The 13,006-nt window shown below is 40.0% G+C and overlaps 1 protein-coding gene across 1 annotated transcript; it reads right to left on the reverse strand.

Moving 5' to 3' along the window:
• Positions 1-217: 217 nt before the first annotated feature.
• kcnj16 (potassium inwardly rectifying channel subfamily J member 16) lies at positions 218-12,517 on the reverse strand. The gene is made up of 2 exons (XM_041973121.1): positions 12,446-12,517; positions 218-2,585 (listed from the first exon to the last, which is right to left on the reverse strand). Exon 2 carries the CDS (start codon positions 2,575-2,577, stop codon positions 1,306-1,308), a length of 1,272 nt encoding a protein of 423 aa, XP_041829055.1. The 5' UTR covers positions 2,578-2,585; positions 12,446-12,517; the 3' UTR covers positions 218-1,305.
• Positions 12,518-13,006: the final 489 nt, after the last annotated feature.

A 13,006-nucleotide genomic window follows, 5' to 3' on the forward strand; every position in this document is an offset into this window, starting at 1 on the left:
TCTGGGAACAGAAAGTAGACCTGACCCTAATGACCTGAGGGATCTGGTTGGTTCATAATGAACCAGAAGAACCTGAATGGATTCTGGTCCTAAACCATTCAGGTCTTTGTAAACTAACAGCAGGATTTTGAAGTCAGTTCTCAGACAGACAGGAAGCCAGTGTAAAGATCTGAGGACTGGAGTTCTATGATCTGCTTTCTTGGTCTTAGAGAGGACTCGAGCAGCAGCGTTCTGGACTAACAACAGCTGTCTGGTGGACTTTTTAGGGAGACCTGTGGGGACAGAATTACAGTAGTCCAGTCTACTAAAGATAAATGCATGGACCAGTTTTTCTAAATTTTGCTGAGTCATCATTCCTTTAATCCTCGATATGTTCTTTAAGTGATAACAGGCTGATTTCACAACTGTCTTAATATACCTGATAAAATTCAGGTCTGAGTCCATGGTTACTCCCAGATTTCTGGCTTGGTTGTTAGTTTTTAACTTTGCTGTTTGAAGCTGAAAACTGACTTTTAATCTTTCTTCCTTGGCTCCAAAAGCTCTAAAAGTTCTTTTAAACAGGATTCAAAGTTCTACCCAGTTTTTCAGCCGGTCTAGTAAGACCTTCTGGTCGACTGTGTCAAATGCAGCACAGAGATCTAGCAGCACAGGACTGAAATATGTCTGCCATCTGTGCTTAAGCGGATGCCATTGAATTTTTTTGTATCAGGAAGTTGTGTAGCTGCTGGAAGAGCCATAATCTTTGGTTTAATATTGACCTAAATGCTCAAAGTTGTTCTTTTTTAGTAGTTTAGTAGTGACAGCTGTTTTTTTTATTTATAGAGGATATTGTTTCAAAATCAGATTACAAACTGTTCTGTAATTACACATTTAAAATTGAAATATTAAAGCGGAATTAAAATAATGTTTCCTTTTTAAATACTCTGATTTGTAAAAGTATTTTTTAAATGCTATTCCTAAAAGGAGTAATTCATAAATTTGCTTATGAATACCTTTCCATTTCATACATTTAAAAATTTAATAATAATTATATATATATATATATATATATATATACAGTATATTTTATCCAGTTGTCAACAAAACCAAAAACAAGTAGCCTGAAATTTTTTTAAACCCACAGCTATCAGTGTTTTTAATGGCATGGTTATTCTTAGGTACTGCTGTCTTTTGTTCAGTAACTAAATACCTTATAAAACACAATTCCCCCAGGATTCTTACAGTAGATGAGATGCAGGGAAGCCTTCAATGATTTTCTTGAACAATGGTCTCTGAGGACAGTTGACGCTGTATGTTTGTAAAATCTCAAATTTCGTGGCTCTTCTTCTGTTCTGCTCCTTTGAGCTCAGTTTGCAGAGCCAAAGTGTCTTGATGTTGACTCTCTGCCTGAGATGTGGAAATGGTTGGTTCAGGTTGGTTTTCACTCACCAGTTCCACCATCACAGACGGAGGTTTCAGTCGATTTTCAGGAGGATTTTGTGACTGAGAGTGTGGAAAGGGCCGTGGGGAACACCTGGGAGAATGTCGGGGTGAGGGATGAGCAGAGAGCTTCAGCTGCTTCCCGTTCTCATACTCCCCAGCACTGACCATTGGCAACAGTACCTTTGTCGTGTTATTGAACAAGTTATAATCCATCATGTAGTGCCTCCTGTTGACCCTGATCATCTCCTGGAACAGATGGCCCCAGAGGATCTCATCTGGAGTGTATGATGTCCGGGTCTGATGCAGTATGCCTGTGGAATCGTCTGTATAGGTGAAGGAAACCACCAGCTCAAAGTCAGCTTTTCGCAGATCTTCCAAACTCATCTTGTACAGCGGACTGCTGGGTTCAATCCTGTGGATGATGGTGGTAGGTGTTACCAGGACGATGTTGCTCTGCTGGATTGCCAGGTCTTCATAGCTCACATCAACTTTCCCTGTAGCATGCACCATGGAACGGAAAATCTGAGCACAAGCCACCCCCTCCACTAGGTGATTTCTCCGGAAGTCGCCAACTCTCCAGCAGAGACACCGGTAACCATCTCGCAGGTTGATGACTGCACAGTTGCTGAAGCCCACCGTTTGTGCCCTTTTTCTGGCCGAGGCCATTTTGGCAACAGCAATCCCAATGACGAAGGTGTCGATAAAGATGCTGATGACATCTTGTATGGTGACAATGATGATGGCAATCATGCAGTTCTCAGACATTCCTCTGAATCCGTAGCCGATGGTGGTTTGAGTTTCAAGCGAAAAGAGGAAAGCAGCTGTGAAGCTGTGCACCTCAAACATACAAGGGTCATTGTTATGGTCTCTGACGTCTCCGTGAGCGATGGCTATGACCCAGAAAAGGATACCGAAGAACAGCCAGGAAAGGATGTAAGACAAGGCAAAGATCAGGAACATCACTCTCCACCTGATCTCCACCAAGGTGGTAAAGATGTCGGTTACAAACAGCAACCACTCCTCAGGAACATGGCGGAAGACAACGTTACAGTTGCCGTCTTTACGTACGTAGCGGCGTTTCTTCAGATTAGATCCTTCTTCAGTCCGCGCACTGATTTCGTCAATGGGACGCACAGATGTATATCGTGGCTGCATCTTTCAGTCTGTAAGAAAGTAGAAAAGAATATTTAGTTGTTTTTATTCATACATGATGCCTCCTCACATGCTGTGAGATTATAGCAGATCACTGAGTGTTAAAATAGACATTCTCATTCACAGTGCAGAGACGCATAGCACAGGAATCAGAGTGGTATGGAAGGAAGGGAAGGGGGGATGTCTGAGCAGAGAAAGTAGCTGTGTGAAACCAGCTTTAGCAATAAACACCACACAGCTCTGTTAGTTCCAGCAGTCTCGTGTTTGCTTCACTACTGCTGGATAAGTGAAAGCTCGGTTTGGAGGTGGAAGCAGGAAAGCTTAACAGCTGTTTCTGTCGAAGTTTTCCCCATTAGTGGAGGCAACAGAACAGAGCAGCATGGAGCCATCCAAGAAATGTTGCTTCAGGAGCAGGAAGACATGACAAAAAAACAAGGAAAATAACTGTTGCTACAGGCGCTGTGTTGAGTTCACTTGGCGAAGAACCCGGCCCGTAAGCACAGGTTTGGTCTGCCTGACCCACTTTCTTACATGGTGAATAATAAAGGACACTAAGCCCTCTCACCAGTAAAGTGGGTATGAGAGCATCCTCACCTCCCACTGGTTTGATGCACTCAAATCCATGCGTAGAGCATTTAGTTGCCGACCCCTGCTGTAGGCTGTGCACAACTATCAGAACTCATTCCAGCCTCACAAAGACAATATCTGAACTCTTGTCTTTGGTCAAAGAATATCGCATTTTATTCAACGACGTCCTGTCCCGCACTCATGTCATAACTCATGACATCGATGTTGACAATAACTGACCAATAAAACAGCATCCTTACAGATGTAACCCAAATAAGAGACAGCAGATGAAACAGGAAACAGATTATCTACTGCAACATGGTTTCGCAAAGCTTAGTAAAAGTCCTTGGAGTTCGCCATGTTTGGTAGAGACAAAGCAGGATGTGTCTCCAAGGTTCATTACTGATTATGGGAAGGTGAATGCTTCTTTAAACAAACACCTGCAATCTTTAAACTTGGTGTGTCGCTGTGCTTTGAGTTTCATAACTGCTTGTAATTTCCTAACTCGCCACTACGGTCTGTAGCTAAAACTGGCGGCCATCTTCGGTTGTACGCAGGGAAGCAGACTGGCTGACTTTGGTTTACAAAGCTCTTCCTGGAAATGCTCCTTCATAGTCGGGAAAATATCTTCAAAGTACTCGAAGCCATTATATTTTGTACTGTTGTGATTTTTATAATTTGACAGTCACTTGTGTACACACTGAGCTTGGAAAAAGGGCATTTAGTTTTACCATCCCATCAGCCAGGAACAGACTACAAAAGTGGAATATACTGTTGTTACAGTAAGAACAGTTCCTAAGTGCAGACTTATCCTCTGGTCCTGCAGTGGGGACAGGGAAACCTCCTGTATGCAGCATGTAGAGCAGGTGTCAAACTCTGGTCCTCAAGGGCCACTATCCTGCAGGTTTTTGTTGTTTCCCTGCTCCAACACACCTGATTCCAATTAAATGGATCCAACAACTTCTTGTCAACTTCTTCACAAGGACCTACAAGATAGTGGCCCTCATGTGTCAAACTCCAGTTTGACACATGATTTAGACCAGGGATCCCCAACTCCGGTCCTCAAGGCCCAGACTTTTGATGTTTCCCTGCTTCAACACACCTGACTCTAAACATCTAATACCTGCAGGATAGTGGGCCTTGAGAAGCAGAGTTGGAGTTTACTGATTTAGAGAGTTCATCTCAAATCATGGCTACGGTACTTTTGCATCTTTGCATCAGAAGTTTTTTATCTTAAATGCTCATTTCTTATTCTGAACCAGCAGATTCCTAATACACTTGTGGATAAAGCCGCACTCCGATTGGTCAGCTTAGAAAACGTGGCCTTTTTTTTGTTACGAAGATAAGACTTAAAGGAAATATGCAACAAGGAGATGTGGTCCAAACATCGGTAATGGACTATAACAAGCAACACAGCACTAATATTTAGAAGATGTGGGTCAGCTTTAAACAAAGAGTTTAGATGCCTTTAATTCATTTTTGTGTTTATTTTTCAATTAAACTACACAAGATTTAAAGTGGTGAAACACCCACCTGTTCAGGGGGTCTTGTTTGCCTGTTTGGTGCAATCAGGGTTTGAATGACAGCATTTTCTTTTTGCTGTAAACACACCTTTAGATTATTTTGACTAATTTAAATAATATAATCAACCTTCCTGGGGGAAAAAAAAACTATTTGGCTGGATCCTCCAAGTTTGTAATGAGCATAACCAGAAGTAAGATAGAAACTGGTAGAAACTTTTTTTTTCTTTCTTTCAGAATAAAATACCCTGAGACTTTCCTTTTCCATGAAACATGACTATATCATTGTAACTGCTGCTACTGGGCCGGGAATGAAAGGGTCACTGGTTTTAACCATGGACAATAAGCTGAAAAACACAAGCTGCTTTTATAAAGACATCATCATCTATGAGGGGTGTCAATTTATTTTAAAAGTCTTAATTTGACTTTGATCAACTATAATGATCATGTGCAACTGTGCCATGGGAATGTGTAAGGGGAATGTGTAAGAAAAAAGAAAAGAAATGGGTCAGTGGCTAGACAGTATAGATCTGTGCACTGTGGGATCCCAGGATGGGTGTAATAGCTTTTGACTGGTAACCACATCTGCAACATTTAGCTATTTAGCTAATTATATTTAACTAATAGATAATCTGCAATGTAATATTAGAGTAATCCACAAAGTCATTTCTTCATAGTCGTGTTTCATTTTCAAGAAAATACAATCATGTTTTCCTTGGTTTTGTTATTGGAAGTGGTATATTTACGTTTGTTGGCTTCTAGTTGCTCTATGTAAAAACATCTGTATATGTCATCTTGGATTCAGGGAGAGCATGTGTCACTATTCTCTGTTAATAAAGAAATTAAATATATAAACAGATAAATCTTGGTAGGAACAGTTATCTTGGCTTCAGTCTTTAACTGATTGTATTCACTTCCAATAAAAGTGGAAATCGGTCCCTTATAGGATGATAGGAGAACCAGTATTTTCTGTTTTACAGCAGAGCAGCTTGTTGTTTTATGGTTTAGCTCAGTGGTTCCCAACCACTTTTCCTCTGGGACACCCTCATGCAAACACTAAAAAGCCGTGGACCCCCTGCCCCACCCCATGCTAAAACTATGCTTTATGCTTTCAAAAGTGAGATTTTCGCCACAAATAATGTCTTCTGGCTGAGTCCCGCCCTTCCATAAAGCCAAAGTTAAATTAAAAACATATAGCCTTGCTTTTTCTTTCTTAAAACAAATAGAGACAATATGTGAACATTAATCACAATGGCTCTGAATGTTCAAAGCCTCTGGAACCCCCTGTGCTCTTTGGGGGACCCCAGGTTGGGGGGTCCAGGACCCCAGGTTGGGAACCACTGGTTTAACCGACCCAAAAATTGGCCTGAGCGACAGTCATTAGAGTAATGCAGGTCATGGCAGCTGAAGCAGACAGACGACTCTGCAGACGGGACGAGCAGTTACTGTCTGATCTCTGACCCACATCACATATCAGCTAACCTGGCACAGAAATCCAGTTTTGTTGTTTTGTTTAGACTTTAATCAGGAATCCACATCTAACAGACCACTGTCGATTGACACTTTAAGGTTAATGTATTACACTTTATTGGCTAGACTACCAGTGCTTGAGTGCACGTGATTCCACATTCAGAGGGAATTAGTAACTCAATAGGCTTTTATAGTCAAACAAATATTTATATTTATATTTGGAAAAATTAATGTGCTTTAAATGGAAATTAGACAAATTATGTGATTAATTTTCTTTATAAATAATTTGTGTGATTCACCCAACTGGCCCTGCCTTTTTTCTAACAGTTAGCTATCATCCAGATAGAGAAAACAGTTAAGAGTGCAATTATATTATAATATATTATATTATATTATATTATATTATATTATATTATATTATATTATATTATATTATATTATATTGTTTTTATTATTCTAATTGTCTTGACATCTATATTTAAGATGGCAATTTGGGAATACTTACCTGTCAGGAAGAGCTTATACAGAAAGTACAACAGGCCTGCACCAGTCTAAGATAGAAAGGAAAACCAAGCATGGAAACTGGAATAGTGTCATGGTGTGATCATGGGCAGAGGAAGGATCAATCACAGCCAAACCACTGAGAGCATCCTCTACGCCCAAAACAAATGGGTTTAAATCATTGCTAAGTGACTGAGTAAACTGAGCTCCAGTCACAAACTTCACTTTCTCCTGGCCACAACGAACATCCCTGCTGCCAGAATATGGAGCTCACTCCATGAGGTCAGAGAAAATAACTTCCTATAAGCTTCCCTTAATCTCCTTGTAAGTGCAGCATCCTACTGAAAAACCAACTAAATTAGTTATTAGAAAATTAGTTGCTCTTCCACCAAGGTGAGAACTGAAATGGAAATTTGTTGTTTGGGTGTTTGAGAAATTCTGGGGGAAAAAAAGAAAAAAAAATTAATTTCATGCAAATGTGTTTTCAAAGTAGAAGGCAATGTCAGAGTGAAAGGAAAAGAGCTGTCATTTCATCTGTTAGATGTGTTTGATACTTTATTATACATTCACACTGGCCTGTACCTCTGGAGGGGTTGTATCTTCTCACCTTTTGCACCCCTGACCCGTTTTCATGTCTGCATTACAGGCTGGAAGTTGTGAAGCGTGGTTTCTTAGCATGCGGAATTTGGAATTTGGAATGATGGACAATGACGGCTCCAGGAATGTGCAGAATAAATGTCAGTATGCCACCAAAACAAGCCAGAGAAGAGGGGTTTTCACGTTTTACTTATGTAGGATTACTTTAAAAGGGGACCCTTTCTTTATTATCCACTTGTCCCATTTATGTGTGCTCAGGATAACCCTCATTTGCAACATTGCATCATGCACCATCATCTTTGTGGTTCGCATCGCAATGTGCAGCATGAACTCATTTGTTCACATGGTTACGGCACAAATAACCAACATAATAGCCACTCTGATCTTGTTAAAGACACACTACAGAACTTTTGCAGACTTCCCTCCTATCAATGGCTAATCCAGCATCCATCTTGCATCCTACCTTTACTGTGAGATCTCTCCAGCCAGTAAAAGACAGTCTCATTTTGACTCTTGTCTTATCACTTGCTTTCTCTCTTTTCCTCTGATAATGTCTTCTCGCATTTCTTTGCTGAATAAGCCATGATGTATGTTCAAAACCGGTGTGTTCTATTTGCTTCCTAGCGTGTGACGTGGTGCATAAAGCAAAACTCGGCTGCAAGGTCACACGGTGTCCAAGAGGAAGTGTGGTTTCTCAGCCTCAGGATGCTTTTAAAGGTTGGAATGTACATAACGCATCTTTAAGAAGACTTTTTCAGTACCTGCTTCATGGATACATGTGTTTATCATGGCTGCCTCCTGTCAGTTGTCTTTGATTGTTTGAAAGCTGATGAAGCTATGAGAAGTGGATGGATGACAAGGTTCAGGCTCTTTTGAGCATATCTATCGAGGACAACATTTAACGGGACTTTGAGCTGGTAGCTTGAGTGTCTGGAAGAAAAGCCGACAAGCTGGCAGAGCTGAACGTAGAGCACAACAGAAACACATTCAGGAAAAGTTACAGAAACTAAAACATTATTGTATGAAGCTGAAGGATTACAACAGCTGAATCAGGTCCAAACACCGTAGCAACAAGTGGTATCAGCCCAATTTCAAATACATTTTCTGGAACATTTCGGTGCATTGGTACTTTTTTTTTTAACCCCTCTGATTGGTTAAAGTGACTTCTTTCATGTCCTGTCTCTCTAGCTTTCCCTGCGCTTCCTGGTTTTGTTCAATTTTTTCTCCCTCTAAACCTGCAGCTGCGCTTAACGGGATTATTGCACACTTGTCCCTCTTCAACCCATCAAACTCAGCAGCATAAAACCCGGTTTCTCCAGTCACTCCTCACCAGCCCCTTATAACAGGTCTCCCTGTGGTCTTGACCCCACTCCGGTTACCTGTATTTTTATACTTTGCCTTCATCTACAATACTCTTTTGTTAAATAAACCTTTGTTCTTTTGCTTGAGCTCAGCCTTCAACCTCTTCCTCTGCAGTCATTCTATGTTTCGCAATTCATGTTGTCATAGCAACAACAGGACCTTATATTGGATGTTTTCCTTAAATCTTGCAGACCTATACAGAACCAACTTGTTAGTAAAGTTATTGCTGCATTCCTGTAAATCAGGTGTGGTTAATCTGTGTATTGTTGCAGGATTAACCAGACAAGCTATGAAGGCTGTAAATTTGCATTCTTGCACAGCAGAGATTTCATGAGGAATTTTCAGAATGAGCCACTCAAATATCATAATACAGCGAAAAGTTAAATAAAAACACTTCCATGTCATTTTATGTGGTCACTAAATGAACCCACTATTAAACTGACATTTCAACATAACTGTATATACATGTGAAGCACAGGACCGTGAGGAGACTTTAATCAGAACTGAATGTGTTTTAATCTGTTCAAGATCATGAGGAGGAATTTCCACCACATGCAGTCTGCTTCAGTATACCGTACACCACTGCAACACATGAGAACTCTCTGATCCTCCACAGTCTCCAGAGCATCCATGGACAATGGAAAGTTTTCTTTTTTTGCATGTGTACTGCAGTGCAGCTCCCTGTGTGGTGGTGACCCACTAGGTTGAGCTGTTTTCTTCACATCCACTTTGTCTTATTTATGGAGCTCAAGACCTCAAACAAGCGGCTCTGTGTACAAAACACCACACAGAACAAGCGCTTGCAACCAAAACACTTCCTGACCTTTGGTATAAAGTTTCCACTGCACTCCAAGCTGTGGCACTTTATATTTCTGAGGTCTGCAATATTGTTTTTCTCAAAAACATTTCCTCCATCTTCTTTTGTTTTCTGAATTTAAACCAAAGCTCTGTCATCCATAGCTGACAATAGGAATTAAAGAATGAACTTGAAAGAACTTGGACACTTTGGCTTGTTTCCTGTCCTGCTTGGGGCACTTACAACCCCATTACATGCTCACTTACTGCAAATGACACTGTGCCACCCATAAGTTGTTCAGTGGAACAGAACCAAGTACACAGGTGGCTGGTCTCAGCTCCGCCCGGAGGTGACTGCCACCTCTGATAACCTTCAAAACCTCCACGCTGCAGAATATTTCAACCTAAACAGCTCATTTCACCTTCCGCTCGCATGTCAAATGAAATGCTCTGCTGAGATTGTGCCACTTGTGAGGATTTTCTGGGAAAGTGTCAGATCTGTTTATTGATCTGTACCTTGTGTTCAGCAGCACGAGTTTTTAAATGCAGTTTAAAGGCTGGGACACTATGTTTTGACTTTATTATGTTTTGGTATTTTCTTCTGAGAGTTAATGGTTTATCCGAGCTTTAAAAGGCAAGTGAACCAAAACCATGTTGAACCATGTTTGCTTTTGTTTTGCTTTGTCCCACTTGACCCACTTCTTTGCACTGTTTCGAACATAGCTGAGCTTGACGTTTGCTGGATTTTGCTTTTTATTCTTGTCCCATGTCATTTGTTATTTACTGATTTTGTTTTACTGTGTAGGTGTTTTATGGTTCAGCAGTAAATGTGCTTTACAAATAAACTTGAACTTTGTCAGAAAAAGTTTAACATCACTTTCACGGATGCTTACTTTAAACTCTTAGAAGGCTCAATCTTATTTCTCTTTTTTATCCCTTTCCTTACCCCCCGCTTCTCCTTACTCATTGTCCCTTAAAATTAAATGGTAAGGGGGCAGGAAACATTCACATGAAATGAGTTAGTCCTACTTTACTGTTATACGTCGTCAGAAGTCATCGCTTGTTGCTACATCAGGCGAAGTGACAAGTATCTGATAAACAACAAACCATATACAGTGTATTGTGTCAGTTGCCTGGGCGGTGGGCATATTTTTGTGTTTGAAAAGCTAACGGCGACATTATGTTACCATTAGGTAATAATAATATATCAGCATTGATCAGGAGATGTTAACTCCTGATACAGATACAGCTGCTGATATTACTGGGATAAGACAGGAGTTAAGTGCTAAAGTTAACTTTCATTTTGTACAGAATTTGTCATCTTAAACTTTTTTTTTTTTTTAAATATTGATATCTGTTAATATCAGTTATCCTACAACAATATTAATATTGGATGTCAATATTGGCTAAAGTTTTTATACTGGTGCATCCCTGGTTATAATGTTACAATACACACTCGGAGGGCTGTGCTGATGAATGTTAGCAACATTAGCAAACGAGCTAACATTAATGAATGTTATTGATTAGCGGTAGGGATTAGTTTGACAACAGCACTATGTTGAATGGGCTGTAACTAAATGGCCACAAGATATAACACAATTTTAAAATAATTTTTACATTCTTATTGATACATTTATGGGTGTCCTGCCATCCTTCTGTTGCCATCTTTGCTCATGTATTGGTTATATTTTGGGGAATTTTTTGTAGCCCGTCATTTGAAGTGCGGTACTGGGCTGTCTTGTTTTGGAGGGTTGTGTGGCCCTCATCCTTAGATCTTCCCTTCATCCAAAAGAGAATCGAAAGGAGGACGGGCTAAGGTGTAGAAATGGGATTCAGCTCAAATGTTTTCATTTTATTTTTATTACAGATCACTGAATCAAACTCGCTCTATAGGCAGGTTTAGATATCAGAAGGTAAAAATAAAGAATCTTTTTGTCCTTACCAGGTTTCAAAATGAGATAAACTCAACCAAAGATTAGCAACACATGAGACATTAGAGTTTTTATCCATCTAATGAAAACTTGGCCAAAATACTGAGTTATTTTGCAAAAACAAAAAAAAAAAATAAAACCTTGTCTTCTTCTAGAGGAATTGAGCAGGTAAAGCAGGTGCTGCTGACCAACTGTACTCAATTAACTGATTATCATCATTGTAAGCACCTCTATATAAAAACAGTTTTCATTTTGTTGCTACATTATTCAGGTGTATAACAAGATGACAGGGAGGAAAGACTCCTGATCTTCTCAGGTGTGGACATCCCAGCAAGTTCAGCTCATGGTCAGACTGACAATGCTCAGAGGCTTGTTAAGGACCTGATGTTATTGTTTTTATGTCCTGAAATGTGAAACCTTCCAATCAGAAGAGGGTAAACTTACTTTTCCCATAACTGCACCTATTATAGCCATTAGTTTCACTTCATATCTTTTTTTCAGGACTACTTCAGGACAGTCAGTGAGCTCACGATCTTCACTCCTTCATGCTCGAAAAGATCAGCAGAGACACATTAATGAAGCAAGGCAGTCCTGTTGTGTCGGCAGTGATGCTGCTCCCACACCTTTTTTCTTTTTTTTATTTTATAAAAGAAAAACAAGTTAAAATGCATGTAACATTAACCAAAGCTAACCCTTCCCCAAGATAAGATCAGATTTCACAGTGAAACATGGTTACAAGCGGAACTTATCAGCGTGACCACATCTTGTGTTGTTTTGTTTAACCATGAAGACATTGTGTTACCATGGCTCAGATTACCAGTTCTTTTACTTACATGTCGCATCAGATTTTTTCACCTCAGCTCGACACCTTCAAACCCAGTGTATAGATTTATGTTCATATATATATATATATATATATATATATATATATATATAAACATATATTAGTTTAATTATTTTTATCTTTGCCTCTTAAAGTTGTAATTTTCACTTCCCTGAATAGCATCTGAACATTTACCCCTCATCTCTGAGGTCATCTATGTGACATTGAAGTCTAAAGTCTAAAACTGCACATTCAGATTTGTAAAACTGCATCAGAAACATCAGATCCTTGACATCATTTCCTACCTTGCACAGGTAAAAGCTGTAACGGCTGCAGGACGTGTGTTCCTGGGCTGAGGACCTCTCTGAGCAGACACCTGCTGGAATGAGCCGGCCCACATGTCACTGCAAAAGTAAAGATTAACACCTCCCTTCAGCATCACATGGTGTCCCACAGGTAGGCGAGCGTCTGCATTTCTCAGTGTGTCGTGGATGTGTATGTGCAGGAGTGTGTGTTGTGGGTGTGAAAGCATGCAGGTACGTTCATGCAGGGTTATTGTGCACAGTTACTAAAAGGGCTTTGTCCTTGCTTTCAAATCAATAAATCAAATGTACAGTCAACTAAACAATGAACATCTGGATGAATCCTTTAAATGTCTGATTACTCTGACAGTATAACTGCTGCATATGAAAAAATAACACTTCCTTTCTTCACACCTTCTGCTCATACACCTGCATTCATAATGGCAGATTACAAATTGATTAACACCACCCCTCCTTTGTACCTTTCTTCTGAAAAAATCCCTTATTCCCAACCTGAAACTCATTAGAGAACTCAACTTATTAAATACTTCCTCTGCAACTAAA

Source organism: Melanotaenia boesemani, chromosome 21 (genome assembly GCF_017639745.1).
Source record: "Melanotaenia boesemani isolate fMelBoe1 chromosome 21, fMelBoe1.pri, whole genome shotgun sequence".
Lineage (NCBI taxonomy): Eukaryota > Metazoa > Chordata > Actinopteri > Atheriniformes > Melanotaeniidae > Melanotaenia > Melanotaenia boesemani.

Coding starts and splice junctions, on each gene's coding strand:
- kcnj16 (XM_041973121.1), bottom strand. CDS start 2,577: ATGCAGCCACGATATACATCTGTGCGTCCCATTGACGAAATCAGTGCG.